Source organism: Haliotis cracherodii, unplaced genomic scaffold, assembly GCF_022045235.1.
Source record: "Haliotis cracherodii isolate W230 unplaced genomic scaffold, xgHalCrac1.p SCAF_5, whole genome shotgun sequence".
Classification (NCBI taxonomy): domain Eukaryota; kingdom Metazoa; phylum Mollusca; class Gastropoda; order Lepetellida; family Haliotidae; genus Haliotis; species Haliotis cracherodii.
Window position 1 is genome coordinate 33,344,979 of NW_027266308.1, and position 26,554 is coordinate 33,371,532.

The 26,554-nt window shown below is 39.4% G+C and overlaps 2 protein-coding genes across 5 annotated transcripts in view; one reads left to right on the forward strand and one right to left on the reverse strand.

The window, feature by feature from the left end:
- Nucleotides 1-6,774, reverse strand: part of LOC139444373 (ral GTPase-activating protein subunit beta-like) — a 75,511-nt gene extending 68,737 nt beyond the window's left edge. For all 4 annotated transcript variants that reach the window (XM_071225340.1, XM_071225337.1, XM_071225338.1 and 1 more), the window contains exons 1-2: nucleotides 6,722-6,774; nucleotides 3,594-3,869 (exon numbers count right to left, since the gene is read on the reverse strand). In XM_071225340.1, coding sequence (XP_071081441.1) covers nucleotides 3,594-3,797 — 204 coding nt within the window. In that variant the 5' untranslated portion in view covers nucleotides 3,798-3,869; nucleotides 6,722-6,774. The remainder of the gene's footprint in view (nucleotides 1-3,593; nucleotides 3,870-6,721) is intronic.
- Nucleotides 6,775-7,011: 237 nt separating this feature from the next.
- LOC139442636 (proteasome subunit alpha type-3-like) lies at nucleotides 7,012-15,311 on the forward strand. Its single transcript, XM_071223495.1, has 10 exons — nucleotides 7,012-7,112; nucleotides 8,357-8,439; nucleotides 8,953-9,076; nucleotides 9,937-10,038; nucleotides 11,968-12,111; nucleotides 12,588-12,653; nucleotides 12,789-12,835; nucleotides 13,274-13,341; nucleotides 13,723-13,787; nucleotides 14,833-15,311. The coding sequence occupies exons 1-10, from the start codon at nucleotides 7,092-7,094 to the stop codon at nucleotides 14,875-14,877; spliced, it is 765 nt and encodes a 254-aa protein (XP_071079596.1). The 5' UTR covers nucleotides 7,012-7,091; the 3' UTR covers nucleotides 14,878-15,311.
- The last annotated feature ends 11,243 nt before the right edge of the window (nucleotides 15,312-26,554 follow it).

Genomic DNA, 26,554 nt, shown 5'->3' on the forward strand with positions numbered 1-26,554 from the left:
AAAAGTGGTCCACAGCAAAAAATTGTAAATGACACTACATTTAATTCAAAAATCTTGTCCATCAATAATATCTATTGCCAAACAAATAGACATTGTTTGCAAACAATTAATTTGTACTTATATCGATTATCCACTGTACCTCATTCACAACCCATATTAGGGATGATCGGATGGTATATCACCTGCAGTATACAGTATATCAAGTGCAGTATATGATGTGCCTCGTACAGTGTGCGCTGGGCAGTAGCACACTTTTCCTTCCCCTCTCCCTTAGCCAAAGACCTCATGGGGGTGGGACTGCAACCTGATGATGCTGTCTTATACGATCAAGAGTAAGATCATCTGGACTACCGCTGCAATAGAGGCATGGAAATTGTGGATGAGGTACTATGTGGTCTGACCATGTTACCTTATGACCTTTTAAAGAATATTGTCAACACTGATGTGTTGGAAACTGGAAAATGTGTGCTAGGAGACCAGCATGATTTAGGCAGAATAAAACATTGTGGACCTGCAGACAGACTTGTGTTGTCAGTTCAAGAATGCGTTAGAATTTCTATGGGGGATACTTGTATGTGTGTGTGCTTGTTTTAACGCTGTGCTCAGCAATATTGCAGCGATATAAGGGCAGCCTGTAAACAGTCAGGTTGATCCAGTGATCAGTATTGTGAGCAACGATCAATATGTTTAGAGTATGAAGACATATAATCAACGAAAACATAGAGCCTGACAAGCCGATCCATTTGGTCACCTTATGCAACCAGCATAGGCTGCTGGAGACCTATTCTAACCCGGAATCCCCACGGGGGGCATTCAAAACATCAGCTATCAAAGTGAAGGCCCCTAAAAATGCCACAGTTCAAGTTGGTCACAGCTGCAACTCCGTCATCTTCTTCAGATCTGTCTGTGAAACTCATTTGGAATAAGTCTTTCAACTTTTGTCTGTACCTATGTAGAGATTGGAACTCAAATCATGAGTATAACGAGGGAAACACACTACACCATTACACAAGGAAGTGAGTAGTTCACATTTTAAGGTTAAGGCTTCGAACAATATCTGAATTATATTACGACTTGCCTACATATGTCGGAGGAAAGCCTTGATGGATTTGAACCTAACACTAGCAGATCCTGCCAGCTAAGGGAAGCAACTCTGCACAGAGAATAGCACAAATGGACAATGGACAGCAGTTGAAATAAACAAATATATTCCAATAGACTTTGAAGCATAACTTGAATTTAAATATAAGAAGACTACTTATGTTCTTGTGCTGGGACATGTAATAATTTAAAGTTCAGTGATTGTTTTTTGAGAGATCATGAATGGGAATTAACAAACTGATAAATCTCAATATACTCAGCATACTCAACGTGATGTGCTGTGTTACCATGGTAACACCAAACGAAATCATGTGACACATATGATGTGACACAATACTCAACCTGGGAAAATGAGGCTTAGGAAAAGCCAGGCAACAGGTCCTTAAACCTTGTGAATACAGTCAATTTCTAGGTCTTGTGCCCATGATTTATCATGTCTATGGTAATAATATAAGTATGGATCGGCCTATGGATAGGCCCATGTGACAACCTATGGATAGGCCTATGAGACAACCTATTGATAGGCCAATATGACAACTTGTGGATAGGCCCATGTGACAACCTTTGGATAGATCCATGTGACAACCTATGGATAGGTCCATGTGACAACCTATGGATAGGCCTATGTGACAACCTATGGATAGGCCTATGTGACAACCTATGGATAAGCCAATGTGACAACCTATGGATGGTTGTACGTCTCGACATGCTGTCATGGAAGCCCTAAGGTGAGCTATGTGTAAATCTATATTGTCATTGTCACTCTCACAGTTGTAGTAACCTATCTATATAATTATGGAACACAATACGTAAAGCACACCTAAAGACTTGCATTAGGCCTGTCAGTTCTTATTTCAGAAAAGGTGTGTTTGTTGATAAACAACGAGAAAAGGCTGGTCATGTGATAAGCCTACACCGGCAGTGTAGTTACTAGAGCAGAAACTTCTCTTGCAGAATTACCTGAGCAGAGACGAGTAAGCTTGGAGGTTATCGGCTATCATTTGCAAACAATGCTTCAGAAAATTCGACAGATGGGCCCTTAAATGGGGAGGAAGGCCTTTAGTGAAGCAGTTCATAGATGTTTACTACTGTGATAGACTGATGTGGCCAAGCCACTAAAAAAGTATATGCATGCATGGTGATGAAAGAATTAAAAAGATGGCTGATCTACCACTACTAAATTTATCCCTGTGGTATGGGTTTTCAGACGCTCAAGAAACATTTGTAATTTTCTCGTTAATCACAAGGGGTTATAGCGAAAACGACACCTCAGGCGAAAACGGCTACTATTGCCTGGCGATGTGACAACCTATGGATAGGCCAATGTGACAACCTATTGATAGGCCAATATGACAACTTGTGGATAGGCCCATGTGACAACCTTTGGATAGGTCCATGTGACAACCTATGGATAGGTCCATGTGACAACCTATTGATAGGTCCATGTGACAACCTATGGATAGGCCAATGTGACAACCCATTGATAGGTCCATGTGACAACCTATTGATAGGTCCATGTGACAACCTATGGATAGGCCAATGTGACAACCCATTGATAGGTCCATGTGACAACCTATGGATAGGCCTATGTGACAACCTATGGATAGGCCCACATGACAACCCATTGATAGGCCAATGTGACAACCTAAGGACAGGCCCATGGATAGGCCAAGTTTCATGTAATGGATTGCAACAATAGAGGAAAATGTAATGAATAGAAAAACATGAGTTGAATAGTACTTACAAATTATTGAATAGCAAATTTTACACTTCACTTCAGCCCTGAGTTAGTTTGTGTAAACATATATCAGGTATATCACGGCACTTCAGCCCTAACTTTCAGCACAGTGAGTCAGTTTGAGTAAACATATATAGATATCACATCATGTCAGCTTGATGTTGCAGTACAGTCCAAGTGATACAGGTCATAGGGGTTTAACACTGGTGAAACCTACATGCATTACTGAGACCAATCTGCATTTGAATCCATGAAGAGCAAATCCTGATATCTCACATAGGTATGTCTAAGGGAAACAACAGTGCAAAGCTAATTCATAAAAGCACCTCAGGCTACCCATGCCACCATTTGCAACCACCAGACTCTAACACTGTTCAGAATTAAACAAGGAGGGAAACGGGTCCTTATAATAACTTATAAGAGGTCATAATACTATTAGGGGGGCACAGGTGGCTCAGTCGTCTAAGGCGCCACAATTTGCTGTGCAGAGTTCTGTCCCTTGGGCACTCCACAAACCCATGATTCGAATCCTGGTTGACCCTGATTATGTTTCTAGGATTGTCAGCACCATACCCATGCTCGTGGGTTTCACCGAAAGGGTAAACGTCTGAGACCTGCATCACTTCAAGCTTTCCTCCCACATGAAACTGACATGCCTTGATATAACTGGAATACTGTTCAAAGCAGCGTTAAATAATACTATTCTACAGCAGTCAAAGACCATGGACTCCCTTTAATAACATCCAAACAATACCTCCATGGTCCACTTGATGTCCTTGTCATCCTGCAGACTGCTGGGTTCATCGTTGGCGGCAGCGATGCTGAGATTCCCTGATATATGGCGGACCACACTGCAGGCCACATCTCGCCCTACTTGAGCTGGGAACTTGTGGAGCACAGACTGGTTTCCCTTGTCACACTGGATGTCCTCCTGAAGCGAGGCCCACTCGGAATACATCTTGATACTCTACTGTAGATGCCTCCGAATCAGTTGGCTACACCTTAGTCACATTGCAGGGGAAATGATTTCCTGCAATGGCGTAAAAAGGGGTTATTTGTATTGAAGGCCTTGGCGCATATACATAATATAAGGTTGAACTGTATTGCAATGTATTTCAATACATATTGTGTGATTTTCTTACGGAAGTGTTACAAAATACTAATTGCCAGCTTGATTGGAATTGAAATCAGTAAGTGACTTTGACAAAAAAAGCTGTATATAGGTCAATGACTTGGACCCAAGAAATGTAATAAGTTAATTGCAAAAGTCAGTAAGTCAAATAAACAAAACACAAAATTCTATTTGGACAGCCGTTAATCAGTTCACAATGGCCAATACACCTTCATTAATATTGCGATAAGTAAAGCATTTGACTAAGTCACTACAGCTCCTGACAGCATTTCACTAAGATACAGAAAGTATGATGCATAGACATATACTGCTCAGAATTATTATTAGAATTATGATTTTTGATGGCTATGCTGTGGATACTGTAAGTAGGACTAATCCTTGCCATTTACTTTCTAATTGTGAAATTATGAAACATTTCTTTCGGTCAAAAATCTGTCATCTTAAACATACCATCTCTCAAATTGAAATTTTATCAGGCTATGACTGGCGACTGAGAGGCCATCTGCAATTCTTTTCAAAGCATAGACTACAACGTAAATGCCTTGTCTGTATAACGCCAATCACGTTGCAGAACACTTTCCTAACCAGAATTCTTTGCGGCCAGCATAATACCTCTGCCACATTGTCAAATCTTACACAGTCCATTAAGATATTGCATATGTTTTTCACCTGTTTAACTTTCATTGAGAAAATATCCAAAAACTTGAAAAGCTATTTCCATATGCGTGCTTGTCCTTTTTCTACACTGGTGGTACGTCTTGACATGCTGTCATGGAAGCCCTAAGGTGAGCTATGTGTAAATCTATATTGTCATTGTCACTCTCACAGTTGTATGTAAACTATCTATATTATTATGGAACACAATACGTAAAGCACACCTAAAGACTTGCATTAGGCCTGTCAGTTCTTATTTCAGAAAAGGTGTGTTTGTTGATAAACAACGAGAAAAGGCTGGTCACGTGATAAGCCTACACCGGCAGTGTAGTTACTAGAGCAGAAACTTCTCTTGCGGAATAAGCTGAGCAGAGACAAGTAAGCTTGGAGGTTATCGGCTATCGTTTGCAAACAATGCTTCAGAAAGTTCGACAGATGGGCCCTTAAATGGGGAGGAAGGCCTTTAGTGAAGCAGTTCATGAAAGAATTAAAAAGATGGCTGATCTTCTACTACTAAATTTATCCCTGTGGTATGGGTTTTCAGACGCTCAAGAAACATTTGTAATTTTCTCGTTAATCACAAGGGGTTATAGCGAAAACGACACCTCAGGCGAAAACGGCTACTATTGCCTGGCGAAAACGGCACCTTATTTTTTGTTACCTTGGTCAAATAAATGATATTAAACTTACATGGTAACTTGCAAACACCAATAATTGTGAGATGTTAAAACAAGTTTACATTAGAAATTAGCTTCTACTCCAACTATAATCCAACTTAGCTTATACGCAACTCAACTTATTTTGAAAACATAACATGCTTTGAAGAAAACTAATAGAAATTAAACTCACATCGTCTCTTACAAAACACAAATAATTGTGAAATTGTGAAATAAAACAAGTAAGAAATTAGCCCCCTACTCCAATTTACTCGCCGACTCTGATTGGGAGGTGCAGTTAACTTACTGTGAAAACACTATATGCTTTGAAGTTTTAAGTACCTTTACTCAATTTAAGCTGAAATTGTATTTAAGAGGCCTAACATGGTGCTGTCAGATCACAATTATTCACAATGGCCTTTCGATGTGTTGCATGTGAGAAGAATGTCAGAAAAAAAAAACATGCTGTATCATGTGATAACTGTGGTTGGTTGGTTGGTTGGTTTGTTGTTTAACGCCGCTCTCAGCAATATTCCAGCTATATGACGGCAGTCTGTAAATAATCGAGTCTGGACAAGACAATCCAGTGATTAATATCATGAGCATCGATCCAAGCTTTTGGGATCGATGACATGTATCAACCAAGTCAGACAGCCTGACCACCTGATCCCGTTAGTCGCCTTTTACGACAAGCATAGTCGCCTTTTACGGCAAGTATGGGTTGCTGAGGACCTATTCTACCCATAACTGTGACCATGTAAATAAACAATATATATATTACTACAAAAATCGTTCTTAGTATTATTAAAAGTAGAGGTGACGTTTTCGCCCGACACAGAGTAGCCGTTTTCGCCAAATGCGGTCCTGTTTTTGCCAGAGAAATCTGTGATGTTTTGCTGAGGTGCAGTTTTATCCTGCACCCATCACAAGAACAGCTGTAAAACTTCTAAAAGACGGCTTTATCTTAAAAATGAGTCATCATCTGAGTATTTATGTCTGTGTGATGCCACACCTCTTGTTAAAGCGCGAGTAATCGGGATAACCATGGCTGTCCGAAAAAGTATGATGTCCCAAAATCTCTGATCTGACAATACTGGTGTTGGACATGAGCCTATATAATTACGTTTAAGAATGAAGTACCAAGGTTTATCTCCTCAATACATGGCATTGCATACAATGAGAGTTTTACTGAATGTACCTTGAGGTGGATACAAAATTCTACACTGATATAAAATTGCTTTTAAGAGGCAGGTTACATATAAAACAAGAACAATTATTGTAAATATAAAACTTTTATAATTGCCTATCTGGCTAAATCGCCTATGGTCTCTGTCGGTGCGTACTGGACTTGATCTACCTGATTTAAAAAAAATACTGATGCTTATTTATACATCAGTTCAAAGATGTTCACAAATTACCAAGAATGTAACACAGACATACTTATACATTTCTGCAAAAGGGATGAAAAATGTAAACAATCTCCTCCGGAAGAGCTAATGTCGAGTTTCTTATAAAAGTGTAAGGCGGAATGTATGTCACAAAGCGTTTTCTGTATGTTATGTTTCTAAGCATTTCCGGTATATTCTAAACACATTCTTTATTCATACTAATACTACATGTAAATATGTACTCATATATTGATATATTATCATATTTATAAATTCTTGAAAACAAAAGAGACATCAACTTTCGACTGCAGATTAAACTTTTACAATCCGGAAGCAGGTGCTTGGGCATGCGTCGTAGAAATCTCATCGGTTGCATGACTTAGCGAAGTGAGGCGACTAGGCTTAACAGAACGAAGTAAACTATGAGTTCCATTGGAACAGGTGTAAGTATCACCGTTTCATGGCGTGATATTTTGTGTTCCTTTGAAGTATAAGCATGTTTTCAGTTGCAAGATTTGAAGAATTGTTTGTGAAACAAAATGAATCAAAGGAGCGTTTAGGCACTTTTAGACCCCTTGCTTTGTAAGGGGTCTGTATGCAATGAATCGTAAATTAACGAATTGTACACGCTAATGCATTCCGAATAGCGCCTTTGAATGACAAAGATCGAAGTACGTCTCAAGTAGGATGAACAATTACCTGTAAAACTGCATGCACTCAAATAATCTGAATATACAACCCAAATAAAGATTGATCGTTGTCGGCACGGGTACTGGAGAGTGTACCACAGCTACTTTTCGTGTACAGAAATGTACCCAAACCAGAAGCAATACAGAATTGTACCTGGTACTCCAAACAGCAGACGAGTCCATATCCGGCTTGTTGATTGCAACAGCATGCAGTGAATTACTGTATTGTCGTTGTATCCCAATTGCATGGATCGATGCTCATGATGTCAATCACTGGATTATTATCAGACTCAATTATTTAAAGACCGCCGTCATATTGCTGGAATATTGCTGAGTGCAGCATTAAACACCAAACAAAAAAAACTGTATTGTCAGATCATAGGTTTTCAGAGATCATACTTTTTCAGATGGCCATGTTTATCGTGATTACTCATGCTATAACAAGGGGTGTGGCGTGAGATGTTTTACAGTTGTTCTTGTGATTAGCAAGAAAACTACACAATGTTTCTTTAGCGTCCAAAAACCCATAACACAGTGATACATACAGCACTGTGTGATTAGGTGCCTCACTAGGGAGAGTGTGGGTTGTAATCCCGGATAGGACTCATCCTCAAAAAGTACTAGAATTTGTGTTACCCCATATATAACATTTGTTAGATCTACATCGCTATCCACATGATTTGGTCATGATGACATGAAATCAACCAAGTCGCCTCCTTATGAATGGCTATCCAACATCGATGCCACATTTGTTCTTCTTTCATATCTGTTTGGTCCCAGAAAGTCCTAAAAGTTAATTTAAGTGCTAACACTGTGCAAAGGGGAACAATCCCCAGTTTGTACCTAAGTCAGTTTGGGTGACAGTAAATCAGGTACCTTGGTAATGAATCTAATCTCACTCAAATTATTACCTACAATCATGATACAATATCAAATATTATGTAATTGCCATGTACATAGTATCTGCTTAGCTTATAGTGTAACATCTTATGTTTCAGTATGACCTGTCCGCTTCTCAGTTTTCACCTGATGGACGTGTTTTCCAGGTGGAATATGCTCAAAAAGCTGTTGAAAACAGTGGGTGAGTGACTGAACAATTTGGTCACTTAACATAGGGTCAAAATCAAAATTTCAAATTGTGCAAGTGTATCATGTATGTATGCGACACGCTATTAGACTTCAGTGTAGCCCTAGGGCACAGGTGGCACAGTCATATAAGGCACCACCATTTGCTGTGCAGAGTTACATCCCTTGGGCACGCCAGAAACCTATGATCATGGTTTCCTTTGATAATGTCTCTTGGTTTGTCAGCACCATACCCGTGCTTGTGGGTTTCACAAAAGTGGTAAATGTCTAAGACCTGCATGACTTTGGACTCACCTCTCACACAAAGCTGACACATTTGGATATAACTGTTCTATACAAATTGCTGTTAAGTATGTGTAAAAAATTAATTTGTCATTCATGTTATATGTGATATTATTACATTGGCTATGCATGTTACATCAAGTTCTAGAATTAAAATGCCTTTCAGAGACTAATGATAACGCTTTCTGATGTATATACAGTTTATGTGTACATGTTTGGCTTACAGGACAGCAATAGGCATTCGTGGCAAGGACGGTGTTGTATTTGGTGTGGAAAAGCTGGTTACATCAAAGTTGTATGAACCAGGTTCAAACAAGCGTATCTTCAATATTGACAAACATATAGGAGGGGTGAGTTAACTGGTGATGCTTTTTTTGCTCTGTGATTATAGATCATTTCATCATGTTATTTCTTTGAAATAGAAATGCCAATGACTTGTCTTATGTTTGATGAAATGACACATGCTGGGAGATTCATTATTATTTCAAACCCATATATTTTACCAAAGCATTACTAGGTTTGTTGACTGCCTCCGTGGTCTAGTGGTAGAGCGTTCGCCTGGAAGGGTAGAAGGTGCTGGGTTCGATCCCCAGCTGCGTCATGACTGGTGCTCGGCATTAAGGGGCTAAAACAAGGACTGGTTGGCTCGGAGTCAGTATACTGTGTCTGAGTGGTGTATTCATGTTAAATTGTGGCATGGTATCTCAATGGGCTAGCAGTATAAACTGGCATCAGTCCGGACTTGTACAAGCACACACACACACACACATATTTGCATACACGTTGCTATATAAGTGAATAATCCTTGATGCAACGTTAAACCCCATTTAACCTCACCTACTAGGTTTGTTCGGGGCCGTGGGGTAGCCTTGTGGTTGAAGCGTTCACCCATCACACCAAAAATCCAGGTTCAATTCGCCACGTGGTACAATGTGGGGAGCCCATTTCTGGTGTCCACCTGTGATATTGCTGGAAGTTGCTAAAAGCAGCGTAAAACCATACTCACTACTCACTTCTATAGGTCTGATCACATCACAAATGAATTGTGTTCACTCAGCACAGGTCCAACACAGTGTTAATTTCCTGTGAATCAAGTGCCATATATATTTTCAGTGTCTCTTGACTATTAGTTTTGTTGATGTAACATAACCAACAACCTAAGCCAACCTTCCTCCACTAAATATATGATGAGGTGGTACATATATTGCAGGCTGTGGCTGGTCTTCTCTCTGATGCACGCCACCTGGTGGACCAGGCCCGGGAGGAAGCATCTAACTACAGATACAACTATGGCTCATCCATTCCCCTGAAGGTAAGGTGGCACTAACAGCATGCAATGAAATAGCAAAGGGATGATTGTTACACTTCTCTAATTTTAGTTTTCAAGACTGAGAAGTATTTTTGACTATCTATTTGCTTTGCACAAACGGTTATAGGGGGCATAAGTGACCAGTTATCTAAGGCGCATATATTTGCTGTGGGGACTTGCTCCCGTTCAAACCAAGATTTGTCCTGATAATGTTTCTGTCTTGGTGCTGAAAGTTTGTAATAGGAAGAGGGCAGTTTGCTGTGCAGAGTTAGGGGGCACGGGTGGCCCAGTCGTCTAAGGCGCCGCAATTCGCTGTGCAGAGTTGCGTCCCTGGGGCACACCAGAAACCTAGGATTGTGGGTTCGAATCCCAGTTCACCCTGATTATGTTCCTAGGTTTGTCAGCACCATACCCGTGCTCGTGGGTTTCACTGAAGTGGTAAACATCTGAGACCTGCATCGCTTCAGGCTTTTCTCCCACATTAAGCTGACACGCCACGATATGACTGGAAAACTGTTAAAAGTCACTCACTCACTCACTCACTGTGCAGAGTTAAACTTTAAGGTGTATCGTGGGTGCAGATCCCTGTTCTCCCTTATTCTAGGTTTGTCAGCACCATACCCGTGCTGGTGGGTTTCACTGAAGTGGTAAACGTCTGAGACCTGCATCGCTTCGGGCTTTTCTCCCACATTAAGCTGACACGCCACGATATGACTGGAATACTGTTAAAAGTCACTCACTCACTCACTGTGCAGAGTTAAACCTTAAGGTCTGTCGTGGGTGCAGATCCCAGTTCTCCCTTTTTCTAGGTTTGTCAGCACCATTACCACTCTCTTGGTGGTAAACATGTAAGATCAGCATCCCTTCAGCCTGTTATCCCTGTGAAGCAGGTAGTTGATGTAACTGAAACACTCACTCACCAAAACATTAAGTTGTCATCTCAATTTGTATTCTTCAGAACTTATATGAAAACCTACCATTGATAAACATGTTACAAGTCCCACTTTTCACAAGTTATAACTGTTACCATGGTTACCAGGTCCAGCATCTGTTTCATGTATAAGTGAATAATGGATACTTTTGTGTCATATTATCATATCACAACCCCTGCATCATTGTTGGGGGGTGGGGGCATGGATGGCCCAGTCCTCTAAGGCACCACAATTTGCTGTTCAGGATCCTGTTCGAATCCCTGATTATGTTTCTAGGTTCGTCAGCACCAGTGCATCCATCACTTAGGGTTTTCCTCCGACATCAAACTGTGATATGATAGGAATACTGTTCAAAGCAGCATTTAACCCAACTCACTCACTCACCATGCATCTTGGATTGGTGCTTGTGCTATCAGCCACTTATTCAAAGACCTGTGAAGATACCGGTAGAATAGGTCTGCAGCAAACCATACATGCAGTAAAAGCTACTATGCTTGTCGTAAGAGGCGACTAACGGGATCGGGTGGTCAGGCTCGCTGACTTGGTTGATGCATGTCATCGTATCTATATTACATCATGTACATGGATCAATGCTCATGTCAATCACTGGATTGTCTTGTTCAGACTCGATTATTTACAGACTGCGGTCATATAGCTGGAATATTGCAGCGTTAAACAAACAAACAAATAAACACTTATGTAGACTTGGTTACTAACATGTCACAGTGATATTGCTTTGAGATTGCAGACTGGTGTAAAACATTACTTGAACACTTAATCTGTGTGCTATATAAGTTATAACATCAAACTTGGTGTCCAGTTACTCAGATATATCTATTGATACTTAGCATGAGATGATGAAACTAAATGGTCTTGGCCGATTCTTTATTTGCACTCTGGTGTAACTTTAGATGCATGCTGAATTACACTTTCTTGATTAGTACAATTAGTTCTCGGCAAAGAAAGAAGCTGTCCTATCCAACTTTTGGTTTTGTTGCAGCACCTGACAGACCGAGTGTCCATGTACGTCCACGCCTACACACTATACAGCTCGATCAGGCCATTCGGCGTTGGCGCCATCCTCGGCTCCTTTGAAGCAGATGGTCCTCAGATGTACCTGATAGATCCTTCAGGTGTATCATGGGTAAGTACATAGTTTTCATATATCTCTGTCTATTTCAACCAGGCTGCCCCTGTGTGGTTTTGTCACAGTACCTCATGATCATCTTAAGAGCTTGTTAACTTGGGGTTTTGTTGGTGAGGCTGTTTGACTGAGCGGACTGAGTCTCATTGCATTCTGATGGTGAACAGACACACATAGTTTGGGCTTTCCTCGAACATGAGGCTGGCAGGAAGTAACACACCTTAAATATTCTTCAGCCCAACTCACTCACTCAACCTGGTCATAGATAATCTTCCATCTGCAACAGCCTTGCAAGCTGTTGAAAATCGCAAGAAAACAACATTCTTCTTTTCAGTATTTTTTGTGGTTTTTTTTCAGTTTTCATTTAAAGGGAAATTATATTTAGGATCCCTTATTGGTCACTGAGACCAACGAATAGTTTCCACTTAACTGGCCAAACAGAGATCCAAGTTTGAAGATTATTTTTTTGTTTCCAGGGTTACCATGGCTGTGCTGTTGGAAAGGCAAAACAGAATGCCAAGACTGAAATAGAAAAACTGAAGGTTGGTTCCCTGGTCTTGTATTTTCAATAAATAATACAAAAAGGTCTCCTTGTTGAGAAAAGAGTTTGTGCTTACTTAATTTACTTTGCACTGGGTATGAATATGTAGCCTAATATGTATGATATTTTGTTTCAGATGAAAGATATGACCATGCAGGAACTTGTGAAAGAAGTAGCAAAAATGTGGGTATTGTTCCTGTTATGGCTTGATTTCCAAGTGTATTATGTCAGATTTATGCAGATACTATTTCTTCATAAAAATTTGTCCGATTCCAGACATGGGTACAATGTATGAACCCCATTTCTGGTGTCCCCTGTCGTGATATTATTGGAATATTGCTTAAAGCGGTGTCAAACTATACTCACTCACACACTCATGACAATTTGGATCCCAAGTGGTCTGAGTGTCTGCAGTGTTCTTTGCAGAGTTGCATCCCTTGGCCATGTGAGCAACTGCTCATCTCTGAGTTGTGTCCAAGATTTACCTGAGTACCATCTTTGCTTTGTCAGTATCGTACCAGTGTTTGTGCTTATTAAATTAAGTATGGTTGTAATTAAGAAAAGCAATAAGGAGCATTAATAAAACATAGATTTACAACTTAGAATATTTTCATTTTTCAGAATTTATATTGTTCATGATGAAGTGAAAGACAAGGCTTTTGAACTTGAGCTCAGTTGGGTCGGAGAAGGTATGTAGAGCCACATTGCCCTCACTTCAATAAGGATAATCATTGAGCATACCAATAGGCTGGAAGAGCTATTAAGTAAATTGTGACCTGAACATGTCCTGACAGCACACAACACCAGTGTAATAACTGAAGATGTCTTGCAAAGCAAACCATTTATTCAAGTTAACAGCAGAGTATCCTTATGTTTTTTTTGTTAAGTATTTTGACTAGAAGCATCAGGTTATGACTAGAAAACCCCAGGGTGCTAAAAATAGTACGACAGTGTAAACCTTAGCTTGGGATTAAGCAGTGCTTAGAATGAGTGTGAGATGGTTGCGTGAGGTAATTGTGATTATGTAGCAATACTATAACAACAATAATAAGGATGACTGTTCTCTTCAGGTACTGGTGGAAAACATGAGCTTGTACCGCGAGAGGTTTTCACAGAGGCAGAGAAGTATGCGAAGGTATGGTATGATTGCTGTCATTGTACCCAACAGCGTCGGGCTTTGCTCATAAAATCAATCGGGGGTGTTGTCTGGTCCAGGCTTGATTATTTGTGGGTCGACCATAGCTGTATATTACAAAGTGTAGTGTTAAACAATGTCTTTGAGTGAACTGTATTTCAAGCCATTTAATCTGTGAAGTAATAGCCACGAATAGCTGGAATATTGCTGATGTGGCTTAAAGCAACAATTACTCACTCACTGTACATGCTTTAAGGAGGTAAAGAGATAAGCATACAGTGCATGGAATCTCAGGTTCATTGAAAGGTGCCTGGCAAATTGTAACATTTTCTTTTGGCATTATGTATGTGAAACTTCTGCAGGGTACATGGGGTACAAGGTATTTTCAGTTGTTTTTGAATTTTGATTCTCTCTACCCTTGCATGATTGGTACACATCTGTAACAATTGTAATTCACTTTTTTCAACCTTGGTCTGTGAGTTGAATGTTTAGAATCTGTCATAGGATGAAAGTTACCAAAAAGGAATTGGGTGGTCAGGCTCTGTGAATGGGTGGATTGCATGTCATTGTGACCACATGGCCTGGAATGTGGCTGATATTTTCAGTCACCAGTTTGTCCAGACTCAATATAAAGTCTGCAATGATGAAGCTGGAATATTGCCGCCTGCTCTTTATGAAACATTGCTCACTCACTGTTATATTAGGCTAAAAATTATAATAGTGTTGGTTCTCAGGCACCGCCCTCATCATCATAAAGTCTGTCGCACGTTTTGTTTTTCACAAAAATATAAAATCCTAATCCTTAAAAACAATGCGATCCAATAGAGCACACAGTTACTTCCCTTTACATATGCCATTTCCAAGGTTGATGGTATGCAACTGTTATTTGGGTACATACCAGTTTGAAAAGCGAAAAAACAAAACATCACCCCCCACACTATATTTTCAAAAGTAATTGCCTGAGAGCCTATTCTCTTATTATTATTTTTTATGTACTCTGTGCATACATGGTTGACTCGTTAACTTATGTTTCTTTCTTTAACAGGAAGCACTTGAGGAGTCTGATGATTCTGATGATGAAGAGTTATAGTAACATGATCCGGGGTTCTCACATAGACATTTTCATAGACTCACGTCCATCATAATGGTCAACATCAGTCCAGGCCAGCTGCATGTGATGTTACTGGACTTCAAGGAGGACACACACTTTACCATATTGTCAACATGTGCTGCAACAACTTCAGGAGTGTTTAAATAGTACAGACATTAAAGCTGAATCAGTACTGTATGTTAAGAAGACAGTTATGGAAAAGTAATTAATCAGCAGCACATCTTTGTTAAGGAAGCCATTTGACTATTAACTGATCTGTATGCAAGGAATTTAAGAGTGATGTTAATTTTAAGAAGCTAACATTCATGATGTTCTTCCTTCTTCTTTTTTTCATGTGAGTTTTGCATTGCATTGTTATGTGTATACTATATTTTCAACTTGGTCCATGTGATCAAATAAAATCATCATCAGTATTGTGGTTTCTTTGTGTTTGTTTGTTGCTTAACACCACACTCAGCAGTATTCCAGCTACATGACAGCGGTCTGTAAATATTTGAGTCTGGACCAGACAATCCAATCACTACATCATGAGCATTTATCTACGAAATTGGGATACAATGACATGCATCAACCAAGTCCAGTGAGCCTGTCCACCCGATCCTGTTAGTCGCCTCTTACGATGAGCGTAGTAGCTTTTTACTGCAAGCATGGGTTGCTGAAGACACGGATCTTCACGGCTAGGTTTCTTTGTGGAATTGCTGGTAATCTGAAATGACTTCATCCTAGACCATAGGCATGTGTGGCGTAGTGGCCGAAGACAATGAAACGCATTATGCAGAGTTACTTCCCTTAGATAAATCAAGCTCCTCAGAATCATTGGCTCGATGCTCAGATTCTAATCCTTGGTCAGTAACACACAATGCATGTTGTTACCTGTTGGTTTTCAACAATGTTTAGTGTCTACCACCCGCAACACTGTTTTACTCCCACTCCTGATATGCCGCAATTTGACTGAAATGTTACTGAGGGGATAAGTTAGATCACTCCAGGAAGAAAAGTACCGGTAGTCCTGGATTCCTTATCCTGTGGATTTTGCAGGCAGAATAGGTTCCAGGTACTTCATGCCTGTTAAAAACGACTGAGGATAGTGAGACAGCGGCTGAGAAGGGCGGTGGCATTAATATGTACAGCTTCTCATCTGCTCCTACTGTCAGTATCATCCAATGGGTTTTACAAAGTAGAAATACCCAATGCTTGTTGTAGAGTATACGGTAACCTCAATTGGATGAGTAACAGTTAAAACTTAATTGAAAGTTTTAAAACCTGTGTAACTTTGTGCCAGTATCTGATGAATAGCTTGCATTACAGACTCGCCCCAATACTTTCCAATGTGTACCATCATCACACCAATGTATAAAATAATACTGGCCTCCCTCCCACATAAGCAGACATTGTGTTCAAAGTAGTGTTAAGCCAAACACTCCTTGATGGGGGACAAACAAGTACACAATTATGATTACATGTCCAGTTTATTACAAATAACAGACATACAATGACATGAAAGAGACGTTTTGAACACATTAGACCATACATGACTTAACCATATCTGAATTATTACATTAAAATTAACGATTGAGTTTGATTATCAGTTGTTAATACGTAAGTGAAGCAAAACAAACAACTGCATCTAAATATGTCTACCTGGCACAGGTATTCAATAAAGAAAGCAGAAATCCATGACAATATACATCATATATTTAAACTAAAAGAAGTTCTTTTTCTGCTGCTTTATAAGGAATCAAATCAATGGTGCCATGCTCAAGGTCGACTGATGGACAAACAAACCTGAAAATCTTATCATATAAAGTAATAAATTATACTATATTTACAAAAACAGAGCATAAAGAGAACATTTTGAGGAATAGCATTCTCATTCCACTTCAACATGTTTAACTAGGTTTCAACTTCAGAATACTTGTACTGATTTTTTTTTAAAATGGGTTGTTTTTTAACATGGCTTGTAATACATCAGTTGTATCATGTTGTATACTGATATCCATTGCTGGATAGATTAAATAATTAATAAACTTATTCTTTATGTTCATAATATATAAAACAGCAGAGATCACAAACCATCATATAAAACATAAGTGGATGTCTGTGAGGCCATAACAATAACATGCTGTTTTGGCAAAAGATACATTTAATTTTGTCCACTGAGCATTCACTATTTTACATGTCCCCTGATCGATCCCATTTCTGGTGTCCCCCGCCGTGATTTTCCTGGAATATTGCTAAAAGCGGCGTAAAACCATACTCACTCACTCCTCTGATCGGTGCACCACAAAGAGGAAACAGATGGAAGCTGGTCATGTGCTAGCATACCAACTATTCACATTGGACTCCTAATTATTGTACAATGTCTTCCATATATGGATCAACACATAAGAGCCAAAACTCCTAAATAAAAGAAAGAATGTACAGAACTTTAAATTAATTTCTGTTCACCTACAGGTTTTGACTTGAATGGATCAGATAAAGAAAAAAACTATGAAGCCATTTCCGTCATGTCTGTTTTTCCCTTACGTAGCGTTTTTTTTATTAGCGTTTATTGAGAGGTGTAAATTAAATGACCCAGAAATCATGTTTATGAACAGAATCACAGGACAGGCAATTAATATGTACATCGACTTAGACATATATCTTCATCTGTCATTCTCTTTGACTCTTGTTATTATCAGTCCAAAGTAACATTGGTAGAGATGTTTACACATGTAGTGAACATGGGCAAGGACATACAGGTAACACTTGTATGTACACCATTTTAACAAGAGCACAAATCCAAGGGACAGGGGTCCAAAATATCAAAATCCTCTCTGTCTACATCATACTACTACTGCCTACAACGTGCTACATTTGGTTTTAAAAAAGGGTGGGTGGGGTCTGGACCCTCTGGGTCCGCCTATGAAATCCATACCTCATTTACCATTTGTTTACATCATTTTCAAACAGAATATAGAACAGAGACTATTTTGTCTCCTGATTTCCTGTTAAAAGTATATTTTTAAAGTGAAAAAAGTTTCCATACCACTGTTAATCACACAAAGTTGCTTGATACAGTATAACCCTGTCAGTCCTGAACCCTTGTCTCTACTGGGTGGTTCAGGAACAACCGGGAACAGTTACATATATAAACAAGGCATTACACTCTAAAACCATGGAACAGTTACATTTATATTACAAGGCATTACACTCTAAAACCATGAAACAGTTACATTTATATACAAGGCATTACACTCTAAAACCATGGAACTGTAACATATATATATACAAGGCATTACACTCTAAAACCATGGATCATTCTTTTCGATATTTGTTTATCATGTTAGTCATGGAACTGCGATAATGCAGTAACAGGGTTACACTGTATTGGCAAATCATAAATCGTCAACATCATTTCAAACAGTCATTGTACTTCTCATCTGCTCATTGCTTGCATAAACTGCCAGTCATGTATTCCTATTATTCAGCTGTGGAAGATTGAGCCATTACACCTGTACCATGATGCGTTCAACTGCAGAAAGCAATCATTTCATTTCCACCAACGTCCATCCATCTTTGCACCCATCCATCCTAAAAACATTTGTACACAAACAAGTCCCACGTCACGATGTTGCCGGTGCCATAGTTTCCTCCTCATCAGACGACACCCCGAACAGTCGCAACAGGAAGTGGATGATCATAACGGCGTGTCCAGGCAGGAAGAGATAGCTTGTGTAGATGACCATCGCTATGACAGCAACAAGGATTGTATCTGATAGAAGTTAAGGAACATTTTGCTGGATAAATGAAAAATAGTAATACATTATAGCAGAGACATTCAGACTTTGTCCGTAGACACAACACTCCCCTCGTTTGTATACACTGTTCCTCCATCATCTGTGAACACATGATTTACATCCAGGTCATAAACAGTGTCTTTGCAATTTTTAACCAATCAATCAAAGTCATGGTCTTAACGAATGAAACCTTGTTACCACAGTGCTACATTGTATTAAATGATATTCAGCGAAACCTTGTCAGTCTGCAAACCTCCCTTTTATCATTTCATTGGTTGATCAAAGATACCAAAAGGTTGTTCTGACCTGTAATGGGATGTCCTCAGATTTTTTTGTAGCGGTAGCGAGGACTAAGATCTCATTTTAATGAGAATGTATTTTTCCCTGATTATAACCTGACGAAGCTAAATTCTCATATCTTCAAAATTTCAATACTGGAACAAATATCCCTTGCAGTGACCGTGTCATGAGTCTTGGTGTGGACATCAATCAAAAGCTGCCCTTAACTCTAATGCATATGAGGCCGCTCAAGTCTGGAATAGCCTGCTTAATGAATTCCGTAAGACTCATGGAGAGCTCTGTAGACTAATCTGGAACAGAGACGGTCCAAAATGCACTTGCTCACTATTCCAATTTCTCGGCTGTTAACCCATCAACTCTAGTTTTATTTTATGCTTGTATCTTCTTTCCATCTTCAATAGTAATTGTCCCCATCATGTTTTCATTGATTCAAGATCTGTGTGTGTAGATATTTTCTTCTTCTTCCTGTTTTGTACATTCAAATTGTTTTGTCGAGAAAACAGATTTTAGGCTTATGTTTTTTGTACAATAATATCAGACGTTACATTAAGTGCTTGTATCTTGTATCATGTACCGTAACCCATATAAATCCTTGATATATAAAGTAAATCAATGATGAATTATTGCAACTACTCCACACTGACCACAGAGGTAACCCTACAAAGTACAAGAAAGTGTTGCTTATCTGGTAAAACACAACTCAATCATCACAGCCAGTGAAAATGAATTAGCAATGTTCTAAACTGCTGGACAAACTGCCTCAAGATTTCCAATATTCCAAAATATTTGGGTTGTCTGCATCCAATAAACATGACAAAGGAATCAATACAATGTGCTGGAGTTTTTATGCCGTAGCGATACATTTATTGATTGGTATGGCCTGGTTTCATGTTGACTTTAACAGAATGTCAACAATGACAAATTGAATAAAGCCACACCTGATGAGTATCTGTTCCTTGGCAAAAAGACCTGTGAAGATACAAGGTAGAATAGGTCTTCAGCAACCCATGCTTGATGTAAAAGGCGATTATGCTTGTCGTAAAAGGCAACTAACGGGATCGAGTGGTCAGGCTCGCTGACTTAGTTGATGCATGTCATCAATCCCAATTGCGTGGATCGATGCTCATGATGTCAATCACTAGATTGTCTGGTCGAGACCCGATTATTTACAGACCGCTGTCATATAGCTGGATTATAGCTGAGTGCGGCGTTAAACAACAACAACAACAAAAAACAAACAACAAAACTAAGTTAATGTTTGGCAGTTGTGTACAGCTGGACTCGGCATACTTCAACTGGGGTCGTTTCTTTGATACGCAGACAGGTAATCTGCATGTTGTGATTAGCATGTGCTTCCTTGATGTACAGACTATTGTCTGTATGAGTGAGTGAGTGAGTATGGTTTTACTCCGCTTTTAGCAATATTCCAGCAATATCACGGCGGGTGACACCAGAAATGGGCTTCGCACATTGTACCCACATCAGGAATAGAACCCGGGTCTTAGGCATGGAGGAGCGACGCTTTAACCACTAGGTTACCCGACCGCCCCATACTCTGTATGAAAAAACCCCGGATATTGACATGATATACATTTATACATACATACATCAATTCAAAGACTGTTCTGTCTTTATGAAATCTAGAATCTTGAAGAGGTAAGGTTTGGAACTGACGATTTGGAGTTTTTCGTGCCACCCCTCAACACGACTTCTGTCCAGGTAGACACAATTTTATGGAAAACACCTTCTTTAATACTGGATCTAGGATCTAAACCGAAAAGTCACTTTTTACAGTATTAAAAAAGTTGTTATCCATAAAATTATGTCTACCTTGTCATCCGTCAACTTCTAAGTAATGCCTCTCAATCAAGACTTCTGTCCAAAACAAAAGTCTATGACCATCTTGAACTTACACTCTAATTAAATAAATTAGCTCACTAAAATTAAATTCATCTATAATCAGTATAGACGTGAGTTCACCTGAATAGACTATAGTCGGCCAACTACGCTACTGTTAATCAGACTATTTTGGATTACCTGCCCCGCCGCGTGGGACCAACCCCTTCAGCTGTATAATGTCAGTCTGTTAATTATTGAGTCCGGACCAGACAATACAGTCACTGATGCGCAACATCCCACATTGTTAGGATTTGATGGCATTCGATAAACCAATCCACAGAAAGACTAATTAGCGAGACTATTTTAAAAAACAGTTGGATGGTACAATAAGGACATAAACCGACTGTCTTCTTAATGTGGAGATTTCAACGTCAGGTGGATACCTTTAAGTTTCACTTGCAACAAAAACATGTCGTGGATCTAAATTCCTAAACTGAATAAACACTTAGTTGATCATCATTCTACCATGTTGGAGAGAGAAAGTTTCTTATGCCAATCTAGTGACATTAGAGATGAGTATCACTATTGGTTTGTATGCGAATATTTTGCAGATATAAGAAAGAAATTATTGCCATTACACAGCCTAAAGAGCCCTTCCATGTTCAATATGATAAATGTATGTCAAAGTGAAAATACCAATACATTAAACAGACACTTTCTAGATTTTGCTCAGTAAGTTTAAGTCGCCATATACATGTATAGTGATCTCGGATAGCTACAGACACCACATTATGATATACTATGCAAGCTTCAGAGAACAAAGCTCTGTTTTGTCACTGGCCGCCAGTCTATAGGCTTGCTGTGACAACACAACAGAGCATGGCCACTGGTGGCCTCCAGTTTGTTGGTTGGTTGTGACAGGTTTTTCAGGTTTATACAGGCTTATACAGGCTTTTTGGTGTCATTTTGGTTGACACATTTTACAATCTCCCACAGTTCAAAACACTTTCATGGGTAATAGATCCGAAAAGTGACATTAGGAAGTGCAATGTGTTGGCTAGGTAACCATGTCCTGGCAATGTCATTGACCATGGTATACGCACAACACTGCAACTGAAGAGCTGGTGTCATAAAAGCAACATTAACTGAGAGCTCTCTTGTGGAAAAATCAATAAATATTTCTGATCGCCATTGGCCCTGGAGGTTTGCTTGAGAAAGAATTTGTTATTTATCCCTCTCAACATAATTTGTCAAAGTGCACAAAATATACATATCTGTCACTAAAGCTTTGCAGCATGCCTAAGGAATGCAACTCTGCACAGTGAATTGCGGCGCTTTAGACGACTGGGTCCCCCATGACTTCCATTACAAATGTACTGTTGAACAACAAACTGAACCGAAGTATACTGACTAGCCTGACACTTCAAGCAGGAAGGCAGCAGCAGAAACTAACATTTTTAGTCCACTGTACCTCATAAATATAACACATACCAAGGGTATTATTAAGGGTAGCAAAACACTTAAAAATGGCAAAATTCTACTAGTTCTTATGATACCTTAACTATTGGGCAGTTTGGCAAGGACAACTGACAAGTGCTAATTTCTAAGGCTCGAAGGATACTAAAAATATAAGCTTCAATTGGTTCCATGACGTACACGGTAGTGTTGACAGCATACCAGAAGTACCATGCCTCTATCCATTCACTCACTTTGTTTACCAACTTCATCTTTTCAAAAGACTCCAATAAGCACTTAAAGCTCGCAGAATTTCCACAGACCCGCTACTAGGTAAAATCCAAAGGCAGACACAACTTAACTAAATCCAGTTTCATTGAGAAAGAATCAATGTTGGCGACAGGCTTCCCTCAACATGCTCAAGGTGTTTCGAAAGGAAACATGTTTCCGTCTGTTGCTGTTTTCTATAGACAACGCATGCCAATCAGTAACCAATGGTAACGCGTAAACAAATATTTGAGATCGTCACACTTGGAGTCAGTCAGGCATATCAACTCAACAATGAGAAACAATGGGTGAGTGAGTATGGTTTTATGCCGCTTTTAGCAATATTCCAGCAATATCACGGCCGGGGACACTAGAAATGGGCTTCACACATTGTACCTATGTCGGGAATCGAACCCGGGTCTTCTGCGTGACAAGCGAACACTTCAACCACTAGGTTACCCGACCGCCTCCATTGAAAAACATGAGAAATGTCTCTGTTTCACCAATCTGGTTCACCAATCTGGTTCACCAATCTATCACCAATGTTTTCCCAGAGATGATATAGCGATGTATATGATCTTTGGCTTTCCAAATCCCTTGATCACATGAACGTTTGATAAACAACATTCAAAAAAGCTCTTTTACTTGTAGTTCTTGTAAACAAAAAAATTAAAAAATAAAATTTTTTTTCAAAAACTCATCTTTACACAGTCATCTTGAGACATGCTTTTTTCATGACAATCAATATGTTTCTTAATTGCTAATTAAAAATCTAGGGTCCCAGTCAACAAATCTGCAGTCGGGTTAACATTGGAAGAAGCATGTCAAACAAATCCGTAGTCGTGTTAACATTGGAAAAGGTATGTCAACAAATCCGTAGTTGGGTTAACATTTGAAAAAGGGTTTCAACAAATTCGTAGTCGGGTTAACATTGGAAAAAGCATGTCAACAAATCCGTAGTCGCGTTATCATTGGAAAAGGTATGTCAACAAATCCGTAGTTGGGTTAACATTTGAAAAAGGGTGTCAACAAATCCGTAGTCGGGTTAACATTGGAAAAAGCATGTCAACAAATCTGTAGTCAGGTAAACATTGGAAGAAGTGTGTCAACAAATCCGTAGTCGGGTTAACATTGGAAAAAGCATGTCAACAAATCCGTAGTCGGGTAAACATTGGAAGAAGTGTGTCAACAAATCCGTAGTCAGATTAACACTGGAAAAAGCATGTCAACAATTCTGTTGTCAGATTAACACTGGAAAAAGTATGTCAACAAATCTGTAGTCGGGTTAACACTGGAAAAAGTATGTCAACAAATCCGTAGTCAGATTAACACTGGAAAAAGCATGTCAACAAATCTGTTGTCAGATTAACACTGGAAAAAGTATGTCAACAAATCCGTAGTCAGATTAACACTGGAAAAAGCATGTCAACAAATCTGTTGTCAGATTAACACTGGAAAAAGTATGTCAACAAATCCGTAGTCAGATTAACACTGGAAAACGCATGTCAACAAATCTGTTGTCAGATTAACACTGGAAAAAGCATGTCAACAAATCTGTTGTCAGAGTAACACTGGAAAAAGCATGTCAACAAATCTGTTGTCAGATTAACACTGGAAAAAGTATGTCAACAAATCCGTAGTCAGATTAACACTGGAAAAAGCATGTCAACAAATCTGTTGTCAGATTAACACTGGAAAAAGCATGTCAACAAATCTGTTGTCAGAGTAACACTGGAAAAAGCATGTCAACAAATCTGTTGTCAGATTAACACTGGAAAAAGTATATCAACAAATCCGTAGTCAGATTAACACTGGAAAAAGCATGTCAACAAATCTGTTGTCAGATTAACACTGGAAAAAGCATGTCAACAAATCTGTTGTCAGATTAACACTGGAAAAAGTATGTCAACAAATCCGTAGTCAGATTAACACTGGAAAAAGTGTGTCAACAAATCCACAGTGGCGTACATTAACCAGCATAAGTCCCATTATTGTCCATTCATCAGTTATTGCCATTAGCCCAGCATTTGTTTCACGAAATCACACAATATAAAAACTACAGTGTTTAACAATGCTAACTAAACAGGAAATAAAATATAAATTGTAAATCACGTTGTAACTTTTCATAGCAAAATCGGTAGTTACATCAACATTTGAACAAAGTCTTTTTTCTCCTTGATCTCTGACAACAAAAAACTCTTTGTGTATGGTTTCAGTAGCATCCCCAGTTTACTTGCAAATATGACTAGGCAAGTGCCCCATTTGTGCCTGCCCATAGAAATGTTTGATGATAGTCAACACAGTGGACTGCTCTGTGTCTGTTTGCAGCCACAGACAGTGCAGACACATCAGACAGCACATCCACTAGTTCCCACATCATCATAAGCTCCAGGTGGATTGGTACAATCAAACTGCTTGAACATGCTGAACCAATAAAACAAATTAATTGTTGGCTAGGGTATGCAGTAGTGGTTATCATACACAAACAGGGCCCATTAACTCAGAATGTCAGTGCTCAAGATTGCCAGGGACCCGAGCTCATTCACCTGTGAGGTTAAACGTATAAAAATCTTTTCGGAGCAAAAGGGACCTTGGCCTGGTGTGACTCATACCTGACCCATTATTTTCACGGGTCACGGGTTAAAGATGTTTTGACCCCCATGTCTTGATATCAATCTGAAGCTGGGAAGTTTATTGTTATGAAGTCCTCACTGTTCCTTGGTACACTTTGGCCAAGAATATTTACCAGAATTATTTACTTTCAAAATTAAGCATGAGTGAGTGAGTGAGTGAGTATGGTTTTCCACCGCTTTTAGCAATAATCCAGCAATATCATGGCGGCACCAGAAATGGGCTTCACACATTGTACCCATGTCGGGAATCGAACCTGGGTCTTCGGCGTGACGAATGAATGCTTTAACCACTAGGCTACCCGACCGCCCCAAATTAAGCATGAAGGTCTGTGTCATAACTTTAACATTAAAAAATAAACATTTAGGGAGGGTACCCTTGGATTCAAATACTATTGCAGGGGTCCTCAAGCACCCCTGAACCTCAAACACTGACACATGGTCAATGTTCCCATTCTAACACTGTAGTACTTCAATACTTAGTGAGCTTAGTAAGAGGTGACTAAATGGGGACTTGGCTGATGGTATGTCATCGTATCCCAGTTGTGTGGCTTGATGCTCATGATGTCAATCACTGGACTGTCTTGTCCAGATTTGAATATTGACAGACCGCAGTCATACATACAATAAATGAGAGAGGCGTTAAACAACAAATAAAAACTTCACACTTCTGACAAAGTTGAGATAAAAATTTCAGGCAATGTAAGTTTACAAAATTTGGATGGTCAACGCAAATATGCCAATGAGTGGACTGATGATCCACTTTCAGGGTTTGAAATTCCTTTTATTATAGTGACAATGATACAGTTAAAATCGCAACGGCACAATGATATTTTGTTTCCAGAATCAGAAGTGCACACTCATAAATAAACCTCTTTTAACAACAGTACCTTGTGGCAATGATCGTTCATGAAGCCCGTGATAAATGTAACTTCACACAAGTAAACACAAGGAAAGTTGTGAACATGTGAACACACTCAGTGCACTGTATGATGTACAAAATGAAGCTCGGTATTATCCATCTTGATGACGGGAAGGGACCAATTTTTCTCAAATATGACTGGTTATTATCTAGCCTCAGTGAAATGACATTCACAGAGTTAGCAAATGGATCAAAAGTATTCTTCTAGATGGCACACTTACATTACAAAGGGCACACTGACCCTCTCTATGACTTCCTGGTGGCGAAACTTGAAAAAGTATGCATTCTTTCCCTGTGTTTAAAAGGGGTGGTTGAGTTCCCTAGTGGTTAAAGCATTCGCTCGTGACACCGAAGACCTGGGTTCGATTCCTGACATGGGTACAACGTGTGAAGCCCATTTCTGGTGTCCCCCGCCATGATATTGCTGGAATATGGCTAAAAAGTGGTGTAAAACCATACTCACT